This window comes from Aethalodelphis obliquidens, unplaced genomic scaffold (assembly GCF_003676395.1).
Source record: "Aethalodelphis obliquidens isolate GAN/ISIS:26980383/991018 unplaced genomic scaffold, ASM367639v1 scaffold5, whole genome shotgun sequence".
Classification (NCBI taxonomy): Eukaryota; Metazoa; Chordata; class Mammalia; order Artiodactyla; family Delphinidae; genus Aethalodelphis; species Aethalodelphis obliquidens.
This window is the reverse complement of record NW_020837949.1, coordinates 70,682,761-70,704,539: the sequence shown is the minus strand read 5'-3', so window position 1 is coordinate 70,704,539 and position 21,779 is coordinate 70,682,761. Positions and strand designations below refer to the sequence as shown.

At 35.8% G+C, this 21,779-nt stretch overlaps 1 protein-coding gene across 34 annotated transcripts in view; it reads right to left on the bottom strand.

Moving 5' to 3' along the window:
* HDAC9 (histone deacetylase 9) overlaps nucleotides 1-21,779 on the bottom strand; it is a 581,092-nt gene that overhangs the window by 459,193 nt on the left and 100,120 nt on the right. For all 34 annotated transcript variants that reach the window (XM_027102607.1, XM_027102608.1, XM_027102636.1 and 31 more), the window contains one exon: nucleotides 19,541-19,662. In XM_027102607.1, the coding sequence (XP_026958408.1) occupies nucleotides 19,541-19,662 (122 nt within the window). The remainder of the gene's footprint in view (nucleotides 1-19,540; nucleotides 19,663-21,779) is intronic.

Sequence of the window (21,779 nt, the reverse complement as noted above, 5' to 3'; positions counted from 1 at the left end):
AAAGTCGCCCACTATTACTGTGTTACTGTCAATTTCCTCTTTTATAGCTATTAGCAGTTGTCTTATTGATTTAGGTGCTCCTATGTTGGGTGCATATATAATTGTCATATCTTCTTCTTGGATTGATTCCTTGATCATTATGTAGTGTCCTTCCTTGTCTCTTGTAACAGTCTTTATTTTAAAGTCTATTTTATCTAATATGAGTATTGCTACTCCAGCTTTCTTTTGATTTCCATTTGCATGCAATATTTTTTCCATCCCCTCACTTTCAGTCTGTATGTGTCCCTAGGTCTGAAGTGGGTCTCTTGTAGACAGCATATATATGGGTTTTGTTTTTGTATCCATTCAGCAAGCCTGTGTCTTTTGGTTGGAGCATTTAATCCATTCACGTTTAAGGTGATTATCGATACATGTATGTTCCTATGACCATTTTCTTAATTGTTTTGTTTTTGTTTTTGTAGGTCCTTTTCTTCTCTTGTGTTTCCCACTTAGAGAAGTTCCTTTAGCATTTGTTGTAGAGCTGGTTTGGTGGTGCTGAATTCTCTTAGCTTTCGCTTGTCTGTAAAGCTTTTGATCTCTCCATCGAATCTGAACGAGATGTTTGCCAGGTAGAGTAATCTTGGTTGTACGTTCTTCCCTTTCATCACTTTAAGTATATCATGACACTCCCTTCTGGCTTGTAGAGTTTCTGCTGAGAAATCAGCTGTTAACGTTATGGGAGTTCCCTTGTATGTTATTTGTCGTTTTTCCCTTGCTGCTTTCAATAATTTTTCTCTGCCTTTAATTTTTGCCAATTTGATTACCATGTGTCTCAGCATGTTTCTCCTTGGGTTTATCCTGTATGGGACTCTCTGCCCTTCCTGGACTTGGGTGGCTATTTCTTTCTCCATGTTAGGGAAGTTTTCGACTATACTCTCTTCATATCTTGGGTCCTTTCTCTCTCTCTTCTCCTTCTGGGAGCCCTATAATGCAAATGTTGTTGCCTTTAATGTTGTCCTAGAGATCTCTTAGGCTGTCTTCATTTCTTTTCATTCTTTTTTCTTTATTCTGTTCTGAAGCAGTGAATTCCACCATTCTGTCTTCTGGGTCTCTTATCTGTTCTGTCTCACTTATTCTGCTATTGATTCCTTCTAGTGTATTTTTTGTTTCAGTTATTGTATTGTTCATCTCTGTTTGTTTGTTCTTTAATTCTTCTCAGCCTTTGTTAAACATTTTTTGCATCGTCTTGATCTTTGCCTCCATTCTTTTGCTGAGGCCCTGGATCATCTTCACTATCATTATTCTGAGTTCTTTTTATGGAAGGTTGCCTATCTCCAGTTCATTTAGTTGTTTTTCTGGGGTTTTGTCTTGTTCCTTCATCTGGTACGTAGCCCTTTGCCTTTTCATCTTGTCTATCTTTTGGTGAATATGGTTTTTGTTCCACAGGCTGCAGGACTGTAGTTCTTCTTGCTTCTGCTGTCTGCCCTGTGGTGGATGAAGCTATCTAAGAGGCTTGTGCCCTAACTTTAAATTAAGCATATAAACCTTTTAGACTATATATTTTAATATAATTTCTACCAACAAGTTTCAAAAATACTTCCTTCTAATCAACCTAAAGTTTCAACCTTTAACATACTGCAATTTTTTAAAATTCAAAAGTTCACTGTAACCATCAACTTCCTGAATTTTTTGTCTTTTGCATTTTCCTTAAGAGCGAAGAGACCTCAATAGTCATGGTCTTCCCTCATGTGCCAGCATCTCCATTCCTTTTTCTGATGGAATATTTTCCTGTGTTCTCACGTCATTCATCTCTAGGATTAACCCAATACTGCCTCTGCATTATATGATTTACTTACTTATTTATAAACAAATGAAAGTTATTTCCAATACCTTTCCTTGAAATAACCAAAATTTCATTGCTCTTCTTACCTTCTGTACCAGAGCTCTTCATCATTGAATTCTCCACCTCCTTACCTTCTTTCCTACCCTGCAGCTTTCCCTGAGGCTTTTCCCTGCTCTACTCTCTAAACGTTCATATTCATATCCTCCCTCACTTCCTCTCGGCCTCTTCTCTGCTTCTCTCTCTCTCTCTCTCTCTCACACATACCTTTTCTCTTCTAAAGAGGTCAAAAATTCCCAAATCTTATTAAGTTTTCTACATAAGTGATCTGAGAAAACTCCAATTTTCAATCAGTGATCTTTAATTCTATTTTGTATTTTATTCCCACCTTTCATCAGCATAATAAAAAAAATCATCAACTTTCCTATCAAGCCAGAAGGAATTACCTTCTGCAACACCTTTACCTTTACACTGATTGTTTTTATCATCCTTTCCATCTCTAGTGAAATCTACAGTGCTATGCTAATACCTACACTTTTTGGTGTCAGAAAGATTGGAATTAGAATTCTACTTTTTTGGTTTACTAGCCGTGTGAACTTGGATACATTTAGAAGTTCTGTGAATGTTAATTTTTATAAAAGCTAATTAGCTACCCTCTCTGCTTTCCATTCTCTCTTTTTATTCAGACTGGCACACAATAACCAACACATATCTCTCTCAAGCTTTTATTGTTTCAAGTTAATCTCATATATACAAGTGTATTGCACTGACTTATTTGCCCCTCTTCTTTCACTAGGCTTCAAGACAAAGTGAATTCCTGCAAACTGGGTCGTGCGTGGGCTTCCATGATCTGGCACTACACTATCTAGCAAAAGTTTCTCTCCTTGCTGTATAATATAGGTCCTCCACCTTAAGATGCTCACTCCTTAGCACTCTGCCTTTTTTGCTTTTCCCTAACTCTCCACCTAACCATTACTGAGGTAATATTGTGAACCTGTTCTCTCCACTAAGACTTCACTATCTGCTTCTAAAACTTTCAAGAACTTTAAAAACTTTAAACATGTTATGATCTTAATCATATAATATTCTATATCCATAATGAAATCTTTTGGGGGAATAAAATTGGTAATGATTAAAAAAACAAATAAATACATAAACAGAAATGTCTTCCATTTGTATTTATTCTATGTGTTTTCACAAATAAACTACTTATCTTGAAGGCAGAAATTAGTTTAATATGTCACCTGAATCAAAAAAAGCATCATACTGAGCTATAAAAGCAACAGAGAAAACATTTCTGGAGTTTTTTAAGTATAAATTTTATACCTTTACAAATTATAAAATCTGTGAATTCCACAATTAGGAACATTTCTCTATTAACATTTGTCCACTCAAGAAATGTCACATATGCCCATTATTTCAGATTTTTTCCCTGTTTCTGCTAAAACTGCAATGGCAATCTTGTAACTTATTTATGTTATGCCACTGTTAAAGGAATTTTAAGATGCTCTCAATAAATGGTATACATTAAACAGGCAATTGAAAAAAATAACGTCACTCAAGATAGCTTAGGGTCCAGGGATATAGACATTTTCATTCACTGTAGTTAGGGGTGGGAGGTTAAACAAATCTTATTTAGTAGATTTGAGGCAGGAGACAGATGGGCCCTCAGGGTAAATGGTTTGAGTTCGTTCCTGTGGACCGATACTCGAAGACGGGAATAACAGAAAAATTGAGAGAGGAGGCTGGGCTCTGCCCACATAGAAGATTAAGAGACCACATATTCCTTATTCTCGCAGTCAGGAGACCTTCCCGACTACACATGTGCAGAAAGGCTCCTTGGAGGTCAAAACGGGAGTGATACCAAGTGGCCAAACCTACCTAGGCCTCTTCGGCAGAATCCATCTTGGCTAAGAGATGCGTACACACATGGAAATATCCTGAGATACACCAGATATGGACTCTGAACCAGGCAAATCAAAATGAATGGTCAAAGGAAACCCAGAAGAAATGCCCCATAAAAGTGATTCAAATTGCCACAAGGGTATGACTCTCTCTCTCTGAGCCTGCCATGTATCTATCCACATGTACTGTACTCTTTTCTCCTAATAAATACTTTACTTGTTTCACTACCTTCTGTCTTTGTGGGAATTCTTTTTCTGCAAAGCCATAGGGCCGGGGCCTTGTCACTGACCACTGGTCTAGTGGCTAGGATTCAGCGCTCTCACTGCTGCGACCCGACCTCAGTCACTGGCTGGGAACTGAAACCCTGCTTCAAGGCACTGCAGGCTGAGGCCACCTGAGATCAGATAGAGTTTGAATCAGAAAATATACTGTTAGAAATCTATCCTGTAGAGATAATAATCAATTTGCCCAAAGAAGAACTTGTATAACGTTAACTGCAAAATTATTTCCAATAGTACTGGAAATACTTTAAATGTCCAACATGAGAGAACTGTAAATAAATCTACTTCAACTGAACAAGTTGAACAGCTTAGTTTCTGACGAGCAAAAGGAAAAGTACAAAGAATTATATAGTTGCAGTAAGTATATTAATTCTTCAAGAAACACAAACATGATCCTAGTAATAAATCCAAAGGAAAGTTATTATATATATATATGTAATGGTAATGGAAAATATAATGGATATGTCTTTAAGAAACATTTTAAAAGCTAGAAAAATATTCTTCATATCTTTTTTCTTATAACTATATTATAAATGAATAACATGACAAGTTTAAAAAGTAAAATTGCTTCTATGTGGAATATTCAAATTCATATAAATTAATGTCTGTTAGTTCATCTGTATCCACAAGCTTATCTATTCCCCTAAAGAAATCTAGCAGATATTATTTTCTTGTATAGTGACTGCAAAGTATCATATTTTGGTACTAACTTTATATTTTCAGTTTCTCAGAATTCTGTCATTGATCAATAAATTAGCTCTTGTATTTGTGGCAAAAACATTTGGAAGATCCAACTTAAAACGATATTTAACTTCTGGAATAGTTTATCTTTTAAAAATGTTTAAATATTTAGATGCAGAAAGAACACATCAATTTGTGGTTTTAAATAATTTGCTTTTAATGAAAAATGCCTTAGTAGTTGAAATTATGAAGAATAATCAAAACATATTATTTCTAAAATATTTGGAACATTATTCATCATTGGACTGAAGTTAAATTATAAATGGTACAGTCTAAATTGTTATAATTCACTACATTAAGATGAATCAACGTGGTGTTTTAACTTTAGCAAAACTGCCTTTTTCAATGATACTAGAAACCACTTATTTATGTACAAAACACAGGGGCTGAAAGACCAGGTTCTGAAATAAAACTTCCTTTCTTTGAGTCTGGCACTGCACTTCCTGCTCATATAAATAAAACGAGCACTGAGGAAAATTACTAACCTCTCTGTGATTGTTCCCTTGTCTATAAAACTAGTGAGAAATAATAAGATGTATTTCAAGAGTTATTGTATGGAAACCAGTATGATACATAGATAAGATACTTAAAATGGTATCTAGCACGTGAAACCAATATTACTACTATATAAATTTAACTTTTTTTTTTAGAAATTAAGCAATTCTTTTTTTATATTTTTATTGGAGTTAAATTTAACTATTACAATAATATATTATAGAGGGCAGTGTTTATGCAGGGCATAGCAAGGGCATTTTAAGGGAGATGAACTGTAAAAAATTTCAACATCGGGGCTTCAGGGCAGGGAAGGTAAAGGATTTGGAAAAAACTTCCTATAAATTTAAGTGTTTAAAATGACTTTTGAAGAACAGGTAGGTATCCCAGATCTGAAGAGTGCACTGAGGCATTTGTGAAAATCCACACATAATTTTGAAGAAGGGAGTTAATAGGATCAGAGCCGCCCTTTAGAAGGATGAATGCTGGTTAGAGGTTCATTCTCAGTCCAGGCCATCTGAGAGCTGCTGTACACTCCATCCAAACTTCCAGGCTGGGCAAGTGAGGCAGGCTCCCCACCTGCTCTCCTCGGTATAATTTCTGTCTCTCAGAGAGACTGACTCAGGGCTGGTACATGACCCAAGCTATTCAGGTGAGTTAGTCCTGGGAATTATCAGAATTACAATAGCAAGACATGGACACAACCTAAACGTCCATCGACAGATGAATGGATAAAGAAGACGTGTGTGTGTGTGTATATACACACACACACACAGAGTAGAATACTAGTCAGCCATTAGAAAAGAATGAGATAACACCAATTGCAACAATGTGGAGGGACCTAAAGATAATCATATTAAGTCAGAAAGAGAAAGGCAAATACCATATATTATTTATATGTGGAATCTAAAATATGACACAAATGAACTTATCCATGAAACAGAAACAGATTCACAGACATAAGAGCAGACTTGTGGTTGCCAAGGGGGAAGTGGGGTGGAGAAGGGATGGGATTAGCAGATGCAAACTATTATATATAGAATGATAAACAATAAGGTCCTACTGTATAGCACAGAGAACCATATTCAATATCCTGTGATAAACCATAATGGAAAAGAATATGAAAAAGAAGGTATATATATGTATTACTGAATCACTCTGCTGTACAGTAGAAATTAACACAACATTGTAAATCAACTATACTTCAATAACAATTTTTTTTTAAAAAAGGAGTTACTTGTGGGGAAAGTGCTTGTTTTTGCTGTTCTTTCTAAGCAGGGAAGAGGTAAGCCTAGGGCTGTACTGGGTTATCCTTGTCACCATTAGGAGAGAGCATTACTGTATGTGAAGTCAAGCAGAAGCAGGATAGGAGCTCATATGTCTAATAACAACATGTGAAAACATTGAACTAACATCATCTAAGCACCTAGACACTGAGAAAATTCAGTTAAGTGAATCCTCCAAATCCTCTCCGTTTTTTTAAACTAAGCTTTTTTGTACTGGTTTCTTGCTTCTTAAAAACTGAGTCCTGAAAATACAGCACTGCTCAGACATTATATCTTTTTTACATGATATGATTTAGAATGCTTCTAAGTCTATGTCCAAACTTCTAGGGGAAGAGTTTGCTGTGACTGGGATGTCTGCCTTGGGCACTGAAGGGATTTTGTAGTGACACTCAGGCCATATGTGTGCCTGCCTTGGTCTATACCTGTAGTGTCCTATATGATAGTCACTAGCTAGCTACATGTGAATATTTAGATTTAAAATTTATCAATGAAAATTTATCTCCTCAGCCACACTAGCCACATTTTGTGTTCAATTTCAAGTGGCTACATTTGCCTAGTGGCTACTGGACAGTGCAGACAGAGAACTTTCCCCATTATTACAGAATAATCTATTTAGCAGGACTAGTCTATTCTATTTTCAAAAAACCACATATGGGGACTTCCCTGGTGGCGCAGTGGTTAAGAATCTGCCTGCCAATGCAGGGGATGTGGGTTCAAGCCCTGGTCCAGGATGACCCCACATGCCACGGGGCAACTAAGCCCATGCGTCACAACTACTGAGGCTGTGCTATAGAGCCCGCGAGCCACAACTACTGAAGCCCATGTGCCACAACTACTGAAGCCCTCATGCCTACAGCTCGTGCTCTGCAACAAGAGAAGCCACCGCAATGAGAAGCCCGTGCACCGCAACGAAGAGTAGCCCCCGCTCGCCGCAGCTAGAGAAAGCCCGCACGCAGCAACGAAGACCCAACGCAGCCAAAAATAAAACAAACAAAAAAACACGTGTACAGTTGTAGCAGGCTAATAAATTCTCTGAGAATTTCTTTTGTGTTACCTACTTCAAAATGTGATAATAAAATTAATACAGATAATTCCAATTAAATACATTGAAAGCTTAAAACTAAAAAAACTAATATATCAATGTCTTCTCTTACCTACATTCTTCAGGTGGTTTGGATCTTTGCTTTCACTCAAGAATGTTTATAATGTGGAAATATGAAACAGTAGTTTCTTAAGAAGTAAGGTGGCTCAAAAGCTAAATTAAACTAATTGTCAATCAACATGCCTCTCACTATGAGGACTGTGAGCTCCTTAATGGCAAAAATCCTTTGTTACTCAGATTAATTTCTTTAATACCCACCAACAGGCCCAGCACAAAGTGTGGTTTGTCAGATAAGGAATGAAGATGTGACAAACACTCTCTTCAAGGACATTTTTACCATCCAATTGGGAAGAACAAGATAAAAACAAGAGGATGAAATATGATACATAATAACTGACATATGATTGCCAGCTTTTATAGCAAAAATTACAAAAGTGAATACAGATAGGGAAACTGTCAGAATGAAAGTTTTATGAAAAATGACTTTTGAATTTATCTTGTATATGGATATGTAGTAAAGAATGGAGGGATCAGTATAAACATTAAAATAAATATAAGCTCAAAAGCAAACACTTTTATAAAAGAAGAAATTGGTAGACAGAAATAGAGACAACTCTGGGCAAATTAAGGTCATCTGATGAAAAATCTAGCATGCAAGGGTAAAACTGTTATTATGTGCTACCTTAAATACTAAGAAGGTTTTTGAGCAAACAGATAATCGTTTCCAGCAGATTTCTCTACCATAAAGGACACTTGCATTTCAAAGTAGCTCACCAGGGGGCTGAAAATTTAAAGAAAATATAACCACCAATATTTTATCATTTATTTTTTCATCTTTTAGTTTATTTCATTAGATGTATCTAGAGATATAAGTGCATATATTTGCATAGAATATTTTCCCAGTTTCAAGTTATATAACTGTGAATATTACAAATTAGGAGTCATTTTTCAATCATTCTCATGATTATACAACAGATGGCTAAATGCTTTTGAAGTCTTAATTATTATTTTTTGCCAATTTCTCATTCCAATCTTATCTAAAATGTCTTGCCTGTTTCTAATTGACCATTTTATGGGGAGTGAAAAATATGTCATTAGACTTTGTTACAGTTAATTATAATGAATTTCAGATACAATTCTGCAAAAGCACCATCATTTATTTCTTATTTATATGTTCTTCAAATCATTAACGTTTTCTTATCTTACTCTTCATGAAACATGGTGATATAGTTCTTTTTTAGACTTATACACAATATTAGGAATCATTTGGTCCAAATCTGTCATTTAACCGAGAAATCTGAGATCCAAAATCATGAAGTAATATGTTCAAGGTCATATATTAGTGACAAAAGACTACAACTCTAGACTCCTTTTGCCATTCCAATTATTTTACAATTATACTATGTGGCTACTACTAATAATTCCTACTACTAATGCCACATCATTCTTCTTAGTAACTCACACTGGCAATATATACAGAGACTCTGCTATGTCACACACTGTGCTGAGCAGGTTCATGAAGTATCTTTATTGCTTATGATAATCCAGCAAGCCAAATATTTTCCATTCTTGACACTTTAAAAATTGAGGCTCAGAGAAGTTCTGTAACTTGCCCGCAGTCATAAAGCTCTAACTGGTAGCACCATGCTGGAATTCTCAACCAGATCTAACTCCAAACCATGAGATTATTTTCCAAGCTTTGTTTTTCTAGGCTCTATTAACTTTTTCACACTAGTTTCCGCGTAAGCAAATAATTTTAGTTAGATGTTCAAAGGTCTTACAAGGTTGATTATCAAACAATTCTCAACTGACACTTGCCCTTAGCTCTAACTAGTCACCATACATACCACATATACAATCTGCGAGACCAGCTTCTCTTTAATCGAACTATGAAACTTAAACAATTTGTCCCTTGTTTCTAACATAACCATACATCTAACTCTTGAATCAAAAATTCTTAGGAACATTAATTTCTATTATGCTTTAAAGTGAAAAATCACGTTATAAATTTGTATTCTTTTTCTATCACAAGGATTCTTACTACTCTACACCATTTAATTCTACTACAGTAATTTATCAATTGTAACAGGCACAATTACCTTGTGTACCACTAAGGAAAAAATGCAGAAGTAAAAAACAGTGCTAGTTAAACTATAAAATATTATCCATTAGATCCACTCAGATATGTTTGTTTAAAAAATGAGCAAGTAAGTCAAATCATTCTGTTGTACACCTTAAACTAATACAGTGCTGTATGTGAGGTATATTTTAATAAAACTGGAGAGAAGTGTGTATCAATGAAATCATGGTAGTTGAAAATGGCTAACTTTTCATAATCTAAATAATTAAACCTATCAAAAAGCCTTCTTTTAAAAAGTCATTTTTCTATGTAAAAAATTAAATCTTATTTTAAAAAGGAGTTGATTTTTCTAGATTTTGGAGAGCCAAAAAGTGGTTACCTCATCAAACCTCTAGTGTTTGATATGAAGAGAAAAGTAAGAAAAATACAGGGAAAAAAGTCCTTATAATTCCCAAATCTTGCTTACACAGTAGTTTATACTCTGTTCCAGCCCAATATTTCATCAAACTTATTCTCAAAGTAGCAAAAATCAATGCAGTGTTTGATTCCTATTACGGAGAAGAGAAAGAGGACATATAGACAAGGGCACAGAATAAAATACCATAGACTGAATCATTAGGCAAAGACTTTAACACAAAGTATTGCCTTCCTTCCAAAATGTGATTTGAAATTATTTTAGTCTATCCTCTCTCTGTCATAGTATTTTTAGCACATGCATTTGTTAGTCATGATCACACTGAGCAGAAGGAGAGTCAATCGTTGATGACTTATAATCTTATAAAAATCGATTATAATTAATTGGTAAGAATTACATTGCTTAAATATGAATCTGTCACTTCAAAAAGTTGTAAAGTTGTGTTTTAAAATTTTTTCAAAGTATTTTACCGGTTTAAAAGTCAATGGCTGACTCTTGGTATCAATTCCAACACGTAAAAAGCTTGGAAATCTTCACTGACATCCTCACCACAAGAAGAAAGCTGAGCAAATTAAAAACCAAAGCGATTTTCTTAGATTCATCAGAGAATTGAGGTCTCAGAGCAAACCGCCACTCCAAAATCTGGAGAGACAGAAAAGTACTGAAAATCACAGCTGAGATCAACTTACTGAGAACAGAAGCCACTGGAGCCAGTAACTGGTAGGAACACTTAGATGTTAATTTTTTTTTTTTTTGCGGTACGCGGGCCTCTCACTGCTGTGGCCTTTCCCGCTGCGGAGCACAGGCTCTGGACGTGCAGGCTCAGCGGCCATGGCTCATGGGCCCAGCCGCTCCGTGGCACGTGGGGTCTTCCCGGACCGGGGCACGAACCCACGTCCCCTGCATCAGCAGGCGGCGGACTCTCAACCACTGCGCCACCAGGGAAGCCCCTAGATGTTAATTTTGATGAGTTGCTGGAGCCTGAGTGTGGACTAGCTTGAGAGTTAAAAATTCCAGGGGCCTAATCTCAGGGGGGGGACTGTACACATTCATAGGTTTGACTTACAAGAATGCAACCAGGTTCTCTCAGTGAAGATCAGTGAAGAATCCCCTCCTGTATAAGTGATGGTAGAGAGTAGAGGTGTAGGAGGAGAGAAAAGCAGTCATTCTGAAATACACCAGGAGAAAAGTACAATTTTCAAATATACCTAGAGCATTCTACATAACAAAACCTGCCTTCCAAAGGAAAATATCTTACCAGAACTTTATTTGACCTGGAGGGTATGGCAATTAGCCAACCGCAGCCTCTTCTACCTTTCCTATCTCACTTATTAAGGGAAATATTGAAAAAAAGAAGCTAAGAAACAGCTCTGGAGGTCACAGAACACAAACTCAGGTTCCACTAAAAAAAAACTGAGATTTAATTATAAGATTATAGAACACTGTCCCTCCCCAATGTCTTACCACCATTTTAACAGGGTTCCAGTATAATAAGAGTGGATTGCAAATGCGAGAGCTTCAAGACACTGCTTATGAAGGAGTTCTTAGGGAAACCCCAAAACAGGGGGAATAAAAACAAACAAACAAACAGTAACCAAGCAAACTAGAGGGAACTAAAGCCTCTGGCACCTACATCTATGCAAATGTTAAACACAGCCCAGTTCCAGTTACATTAACATAAAATCTCACACCACAAGCTTAACCCATCAATCTCTGTTTTCTAATATACCATGTCCAGCTTTCAACAAAAAGTTGGAAAGCATGCTAAAAAGCAAGAGAAAACAGTCTGAAGACACAAAGTAAGCGTCAGCCTAGATTCAGTTATGACAAAGATTTCAGAATTGTCAGACAGAGAACTTAAAATAACTATGAGTAAAATGTTAAGGGCTCTAATGGAAAAAGCTGACAACATGCAAGAACACATGAGTAACTGTAAGCAGAGAGGTGGAAACACTAAGAAAGTACCAAAAGGAAATGCCTGAAATCAAAAGCACAGAATGAAGAATGTCTTTGATGGGCTCATTAATAGACTGGACAAGACTGAGGAAAGAACCAGTGACCTTGAAAACCTGTCAACAGAAACTCCTGAAGCTGAAGGGCAAAGAATAAAAGAATGACAAAAAGAACAAAATGCCCCCCAATCTGGGACAGTTACAAAAGATGTTAACACTTGCATAATGGGAAACCCAGAATAACAAGGAAGAATGAAGCAGAAAGACTATTTGAACAATGGCTGGAATCCACAGATGCAGGAATCTCAGGGAACATGAAACAGCATAAATAACAAAACTGGACACCTGGGCACATCATATTCAAACAGCAGAAAACCAAAGACAAAGAATATCTTAAAAGAAACCAGAAGATATGAGAAAGCATCTTGCCTATAGAGTAACAATGATACAAACTGAAGCAAATTTCTTGTCAGAAACCATGCAAACAAGAAGCCAGTGAAGTGTTTAAAGTGTTGCAAGAAATAACCCCAGCAACGTACAATTCTGTATTCAGTGCAATTATCTGTTAAACATGAAGGAGAAATAAAAACTCTCAGACGAACAAAAACTAAGGAAATTTGTTGCCAGTAGACCTGCCTTGCAAGTAATATTAAAAAAAAGTTCTTTAGCAAGAAAAAAAAGGATATAAATCAGAAACTCAGAGCTGTATAAAGGAAGAAATAAATGAAGGTAAAATGAAATGTTTTATTTTTCTGATTTTTAATTGACTAATTGACTATTCAAAATAAGAATATCACTATGGGAAAGTGAAGTTAATGACAGCAAAATTATAAAAGATGGAAGAGAGGAATTGGGAATACTCTGTTATAAAGTACCTATACCCATTAAGCAGTATAGTGTGATTTGAAAGTGGTTATAGATTTGCTACAAACGTGCACTTCAAACTCTAAGGAAACCACCACAGAAATTTTTTTAAAGAGGTACAGGGCTTCCCTGGTGGCGCAGTGGTTGAGAGTCCGCCTGCCGATGCAGGGGACGTGGGTTCGTGCCCTGGTCCGGGAAGATCCCACACGCCGCGGAGCGGCTGGGGCCCGTGAGCCATGGTCGCTGAGCCTGCGCATCCGGAGCCTGTGCTCCGCAACGGGAAAGGCCACAACAGTGAGAGGCCTGCGTACCACAAAAAAACAAACAAAAATAAACTGGTATGCTAAGACAGTAGAGAACATGGAATCATACAATGTTCAGTTAAAACCAGAGAAGGCAGAAAAAGAAGGGAAGATTAAAAAAAAAAAAAAGAGTAAGTACAATGATGAGAAAACAGTTACAAACATGGTAGACATTGATCTAACTATACCCATTACCACTTTAAATGTGACTGGTCTAATACACTAATTAAAAGAGACTGTCAAAGTGGGTTAAGAAAAAAAAGATACAACTGTATGTTGTCTATGAGAAAACCATTTAAAATATAAAGACACAGATTAAAAGTAAAGGGATGAAGAAAGATATACCATGCTAACACTGGGAAATTACAAATTAAAACCATTATGAGAAACCATTATATACCTACTAGAATGGTTAAAATCCAGAACACTAAACTGAAAATACCAAGTGCTGGTGAGAATGTGGAGCAACAGGAACTCTGACCCACTGCTGGTGGGCACGCAAAATAGTACAGCCACTTTGGAAGACAGCTGGGCAGTGTCTTACAAAACTGAACACAGTCTCATCATAAAATCCAGCTATTGCACTCCTAGGCTTTTACTTAATTGAGCTGAAAACTGACATCCACACAAAAACCTACATGTGAATGTTTAGGGCCACTTTATTCATAATTGTCAAAACGTGGAAGGAACCAAGATACCTTTCAATAGGTAAACGGTTAAACAAGCTGTGGCCTGTCCCATATAATGCAGTATTATTCAGTGCTAAAAAGATCTTTCAAGCCACAGAAAGACATGGAGGGATCTTAAATGCACAGTGCTAAGTGAAAGAAGCTAGTCTGAAAAGGCTACATACTGTATGATTCCAAATATATGACATTCTGCAGAAGGCAAAACCAGAGAGACAGTAAAAATATCAGTGGTTACCAGGGGTTGATGGAAGGAGGGATGAACAGAGGGAGCACAGAGGATTTTTAGGGCAAGGAAACTATTCTGCATTATATTGTAATGGTGGGTACATGGTATGACATATACATTTGTCAAAATCAATAGAACTTTACAACACAAAGAGTAAACCTTAATGTAAATTATGGGTTACATTCATAATAATGTATTGATAGTCATACATTAATTGTACCAAATGTACCACACTAATGCAAGATGTTAACAAGAGCAGAGACTATAGGAGAGAGGGAAGAGTAATATGGGAACCGTCTATACTATGGGTCAATTTTTCAGTAAATCTAAAACTGTTCTAAAAATTAAAGTCTATTGATTTTAAAATGAAGTCAATGGCAGAAATTAAAACTCTGTTTGGCTCTAGTGAGGACGGAGCATTAAGAAGAGCTCCTCCTATGGTGAAGGAAAGAAACAAATCTGCCGCTTTTTGACACCATACTATGCTCCCAAATGCCAGCAAATATGCAAAATTAACAAAGCCCTTTATTCCCATCTTGAGATTAGCATTGCAAGCAGCAGATAGCTTAAAGTGAAAATGTTTATCACTTGCTCCTCAGTTTTCTCATTTTATCAATAAGATGGCAGAATACAAGTCCTTGAAAAGACTTTCCACAACAATAAGCAATTTAGTTTTCACTGATGAAAATAAATGAAACTCAATTCCTTATCAACTAGAAACGCAAAGTTAAGATTTACTAAGCCCTTCCTAAGTCCTAGGTATGATCCTAAGTGCATGACATGCATTACTTAACTGAATCCTCAAAATAACTGTATGAACCAAGTACAAAAATTATTCCCATTTTACAGATGAGAGAATCACAACCTAAAGAGGTTAAGTAAATCTCCCAAGATTGATGATCCAGATTTCAAGCTGGTAGGTAGATTCAAAGCCTGTGTTACTGTGCCACATTGCTTCCCAATTCTGGGAAAACTAGTGTAAGACTTATCACAAAGATTACATTTCAATAATTTTAAGCAAGAAGAGCCACTACAATGGAACTAGGATCGAGTACTAAGACATATAAAAATACTCCAGTTTTGGTCAATCTGGAATAAGATTCTGAGTGAATATTTTTATAAACGTTAGTGCTATCTGTGCAAAAATGTGTGTGCATGTCCATGTGTACACATGCATGTGTGATTGTGTATTATGAGAAAGACACAGAGCTAGAGAGAGAGACAGACAGACAGAGAGAGAGAGCAAGAGAGCAAGAGAGAATTTAAAACATTGTTTAAAAACCTCCTTGTACTAATTCTGGATTATAATAACTTGAACAGGTCACCAAGGTATCAGAACATAACTTCTAACTGCTATACTGAGGGAGATGTATAAAGTTATATATCTCATCTCTGCTTTCCTTCCAATTACTCAGTGTGGAAAATGACATTGGCCTCCTAAAACCTTAACTTATGTTTGGACCCCTTCCATCTTTGAGTCCTATTCTAGTGCTGCTGACCATTAAAATGAATATTTCAGTGGGGCGGGAACAGTCCTATTAGCCCAAGCCAAGCTGTAGCTTTACATGGCTTGTGCTCTTTAAGAGGTGAATCTAGCCAGCCAGCTCACTTTGTTCAGAAGTATTAAGTGGAAAGATTGTAACACTCAAAGAAAGGCAAAGTTCACTGGGTAAGACCCCAATAATACAATGGAGCATAAAACCTCTAGAATGTTTTACCATAATATTTTATGAAACATATGCACACACTCTTTGTAACAGAATCCAATTCAAATGGTTTTGGAGGTCAGTTCAAAGTCACCACATACACAGCATCTTTGTGAGAAATATGTACTATTTCAAAAGTACCCGGACCCAGAAGCTTCCTTTCCCTATTTTATAGTTCATTATCAGTCCCGCAGAGCATTATATTAGAGAAAAAAAAAATCACCTACTACAGCATGATATAATTTGCAGCCAAAACCTGAAGTTCAGTAAAATAATCCAAATTTCAGAATCAACAAATTCTTGTGTTATGGAACAAAAGCAATCACTGAGGGTAATTCTAAAAGGAAGTGCTACTTTAAGTTATGGGCAATAAAGATAAAAATTTCAAAAATTATTTTATTCTTAACTTCAGAACCAATTATGAAAGCCTTTGACGGTCATTCATTGTTACGAAAGGAGCAAAAGATTCTCAACTCTTACATTTAAAAGAAAAGTGAATTCGGAATGGGCCTGATTAGAGCTAACTATTCATATTATTCTGAGGTTTCCAAAAAGCCCAAATGCTATGAACAACTATGATTCTCCTTAGGGGAAGGAAGTAAAGGTCCACTTTGCATGACAAAGGTCAGATTTCTGCAGGCAAATGAGACTTCTATGGTTGACTGTTCCTAGGCTGTCACTGTCTGAGTCCTAAGAGGTCAAGAGAGGTTCCAAATTCTGCTCACTGCTTAGGGAACACCCCTGGGGCCACTTTAATCATTTTAAGGTCATTAGAACTTTTCTTACTTTGGTTCCAGCTTTACTCCCGTAAATCTTGCTAATGCATATTGGCAATTCAGTACTGACATAGGTTAAAAAGAAATTGAAAGTATTTAGTATTATATGCAGATCAAAAGATAGAATCCACTTAAAAACTTCTTTTAAATCTAAGATTGAATTCAATGAAATTCAAGTAGACCTCAGAGAGTGATAATCAGGGCCCAATAGAAAAGCTACACTCTATTACGGCTGTACTGGTATTTGTACTATATGATCAATGCCACTCCTCTAGATTTCATTTAATATGATAAAGCTTTACTTGAAAATTATCTTATACAGTTTCCCTAATCATCAAATAAGTTTAACTGTGATAATATTTTATTGTTTACTTTTTTGTAACAACTATTGAGCCACTAAAATACAACAAATGCTGAAGTAAAAATTATTTGACTATATTTCAATGCTCTGCTATTTAGTGCAAACATACACCTAAACTTTCTCAAAGTGCACTGGAAATACACCAAATGGATTATATTTATAAAAGTTGGAAGAGTTTCGCCTATTTGTAATTAATGAGGGGTATCTCTAAGTATTTAGATGTGTAGAAAACATCTGTATTTAATTATATCATACTTTTCTTAGACAATAGGAATTGAATTAAGGAATATTTTGAAACCCCTATAGAGATATAAAAGTATTAATGGCTGTTCAAGAACTTTATTGGTACAATGCTTGAAAATGTTTGGTTTTACAGATCAGCAGCCTGACACTTCCTAAATATCAGATATTTGATATAAAGGGAAGAAACTTAACGTAATGGGCAAATACAGAAAATACACCACTAGCAAAGACAAGGGCTGTACCTTTTCACTATTATTACATATCACATAAAGAGATACAGAAGATGAGTTTCATATTAGTACAGATTTGAATTAAATTTTATAAGGTATATAATAAGCAGGATTTCTCTTGGAATTGTGTTGTGGACTGAGAAATTCTACAAGAATAAATTAACAGCTTGCTATTCATTCTTCAGAGGAAAAATCCTAAGCCGTTCTCAGGGAAACAGTGGGACACAAAAGTATGGGCTTTTAGTACTTGTCCTAAGTATTGAAAAAGATCAAATTTGCTTTCTGGATGCTTACTGGTTCCAAATGCCACTACTTTTCAAACTCAGTGTCACTTCTGCAGTCAGTTTTCAATCTCCCAGTGGTAAGAATATATTCAAAGGCTATGTGCACAGCAGGGTAGAAGTCTTTCTCCCTAAATGTAACTATATCACTCATCAGTAACCTCCTGCCATAAGGGGACTTGTGTTTTCTTTCCTTTTAGTGACTCCTTAGGCTCTTGAATGCCAGTCACTGCCCTAAGACCTGGGGCAATATTCACATAATCTCTGTCAATAGTTCCTACACATGCCATTGGTGCAACTAAATGTCAAGGCTGCAGATCAAAGTCCCCACATTCTAAAATCCATGTCCTTTATGGATCAATTTTCATAAACTATATGCCATGTTTTAGAAATATGTGGAGGCTCACTCTTTGCTTTGTTCCTTTTATCCCAGAGAAGTTTATTTACATGAAAGGCAATCTGATTTGTAGATAAGAGTGTGAAATTCTCATGCAATACATAAAACTCACTCTTTCCTTTGCACAGCCTTCCATTGAAGTATTTTACTATATCTGATATCTTATAGTAGAAATGTGAACATCTTTCGGCTATTAAAATAAAAAGGCACAAATTGCTTTACAATACTTGGCCATCCTTCCTCAGTGCCTGGTACAATACGGGCTAGATGACAGAATAAATTCTTACTCATGATTGATTTTATTTTTAAATCTTCATTATGCTAGAAGTAAATTATAAGACAGAAAATAGCTTCAGCACGTGTTTTTACAATCTATATCCATTTTAATCATTCAAAATTCCTTGGGAAAATGAATATAATTATTGGAAATAATTTTCACTCTGTAGATTTTATATACAAATTAAACAGATCTATAGTTCTTCAAGTAGGTCTGAGTAAAATACAATGGACCAAACTCTCTGCTCTGAATATCTCTTCACATCAATTGTGGTTATAAAATTTTTTTAAATTTACAACTTCCTCTAAAGAACTATATTTAGAAAATCTCAAAATATTTAGAACATAATGTATACAACTGCTATTTATGCTTCTACCTAGCTATAATTTAAATATATTTATTATAGAGGTAAGAGCATGTAACACATTAAATATGCACATACCAGAGGGCTAAAAAGGAATATGGGAAAACAAACACAGACTGTAAAGCTATAGAGCTGTTTACTAAATTCCAAATTTATTACAGATTCATTGTCCCAGTTCCCCTAAGCAAATTTTAATACAATTACATGAGATTATTAGCTACAAAGCTTCACCATGAGTTCTCCTATAATCTGTGAGACACTAGGCAAGTCACTTACTCAGGAGCTAGCCTTGGCCTTATCTGTTTTAGTAAACAATTAAAATTTAAGGTTTTTAAAAGTGGGAGGAAAAGATTATTTCCATTTTTGTAGTAAATGGCTGAGGCTCAACAGAAAATCAGAGAAATGGAGGAAATTAGAGAGGTCCTCATTAACGGAGAAGATTTAAATTTTCTGAGAAATCAAATTTCTATTTTCTTTAATTCTTCTCTTTTTTGCTAATAAGAAAATAATTTGTCTAAAACCCAAATGTGACTAACCTTTAAATTAAAAAAGCTACTTTGATAATATACTGAATGAACTGATACAGAAATAGGAGTGTGTGTGCGCGCGTCTGCTTATGCTGAGGGCAGAGGTGGAGAGAGCCTGACAGCTATGATTCAAATCCTTTGACGCTCCCCTAGAGGTATGGCAAAATAAAGCTGCAGGAAGGTCATGGAAGAGCAAGTGGAGTCTTCTTGTGGAACTGACTTACCAGTTTTTCGAAGAGGGAAATCGTCCTTTGCATCTTGTGCTCCTGGTAATGTGTATTTGTAGGATGGAGACGTTCCACTCAAGGGTGGAGAGCTTTGATCCAATGACGTGTGGTGGGCAGCCCTACAAAAGAAAAGGAGGGTTCACCATTTCCCCTTGAGTTTTTACTGCACATTGGTCAGCAATAATCGGTTGCACATGCTGTAACACGTGTCTCAGCTGTGTTTATGTTCTTTCTTTTTAGTGTGTACAAACCACAGCCTCATGTAACCAAGTTCAATTTAGCAGTATGTTACGGAATGATGCAGGATGCCCAAGAATGCCCACTGTGTGTTTGGTCACACAGTCACATAGAAAAGTTTGCTTCACTAAAGGAGAGAATTTACCCAGAGCCTGAGATTTGACATCTGAGATTATTGTGTATGTTTTCTTAAGAGCCATATTAGTGGAAAAGTCATCATCCGGATCCTTTTTAGTCAACAATGTAGAACAACCAAGGTAAAAGTAAACATACAGAAGGACTTCATTTAAAAAAAACTGCTAGGTAGTACATGAGGTACATGAGGGTGCCTTTCTACTGGAGAGACAGTACTGTGAGAATAGCCTCAGGTCTCCAAACTTCTATAGCAGTTTCAAGGTAAAGACTGGAGACAAATCCTTCTTCAATATGAACCTGACCTTTTAAAATCTTTTGTCTGTCCTGCATTAATACAGTAAAAGAGATGCAATTGTGCTACTGGAGAATAGCTTAGGACTGAACATAGATTACCCAGTGGATATAAACATCTATAATCATTATATATGGAGAAAATATAGATAGGGTGTAGTATCACCACCATGATGATTCTACCAATATTATTTATTTGAATCAACATTCTCAAGAATTACCTGGTGTAAGGATATTTTATCTAGCCATAACTGGCAAAAAGTATTAAGTTCAGATTTCATAAATTAATGACTTATGGTTGTCCAGGAGTTGGACCCTACTGAAGTTCAGTTCAGTACAAAAAAAAGGATTCCTAAGTAACATTTGAGAGCCATGTCGAATATACCCAAGGGAACAGCTAAAGAATTTTCAGCTGACAAGTTGTTTGCATGTAGTTGTTTCCACTTAACAACAACAACAAAAAAGGTATTATCTTTTCTCAAAACAGGTTTTAACTTAGAAGGAACATGAGTTAGTTATAAATTATGTATGTAATTTTAGGTAATAAGACAGAATTTCTTTTTCAATACTTTTTGATGTTGAATGAACACGTGAAAATTTTCTTCAGGGATTGGTTTCTCAAGTCAATTGACATGCATGGTATAAATTATGTAAACCATTAAAAAATATTTATATAGCATTCTAGAATCTGCCTCATCTTTTTTTCTGGATGCAGAGAAGGGAAGATACTTATAATATAGAATTATAAGAACAATAACTCTTTTAATAGAACTCCTGGCATGCTTGAAATGTCAATGTAACAGAGTATCAAATAATCAAGTTTTTACTCCCTTATCCTTATGATGTGATTAAAAAATATGTAAGTGTAAAATCCTAAACATATTTTTTAAATATGAGAGAGATGAAACTATGATCTATTAGTCTATTATCCAAATATGCTTTGCCTATCAGTTCTTCCCCTGATTTTTTAAAAATATCACCTCCTTCATTCTTTACAGAAGGAAGAATTGTGTGTTGCACAGTATCTCTTTACTAGACTTGGAGAAAGATGGTTGCATAAAAAACTGTAATACCGCAGTATGTTATGTTGTCAGCTTGTGTGTTAAAAGCCAATCTACTCTCATTTTACAGGGTGGGAAGAAATGAGATGAGGTGGGCACGGGTAAACTAGTCACTGAAGACTTAGATATATCAGTTACTTTTCTTTCTTTCTTTCTTTCTTTCTTTCTTAATTAAGTCAAAAATCTTCTGGACTTTTAAAAATAATTCAGATCTCCACCTTATTTCAAGCCAAGTAAAATAAAATCTCAACCAGCCAAATCTTCAGAAATTATTGTAAAGATATCAGATGCACCATCTGAGAATAGAAAAATGCAAAATATGAATTAATTTCTATGCCCCACCCTACATTTGTCAGTTATTCATTTGGCAAAGAACATGTATAATACTTTCTAGCTCTCAAGATGATACTTGCTAACATTTATTTAAGAGCTGGTCTCTGTTACATACTTTACCACATTGTTTCACAGGACCTTCCCAGAAACCCTAGAGGGCAGGTACTATTATCGTCCTC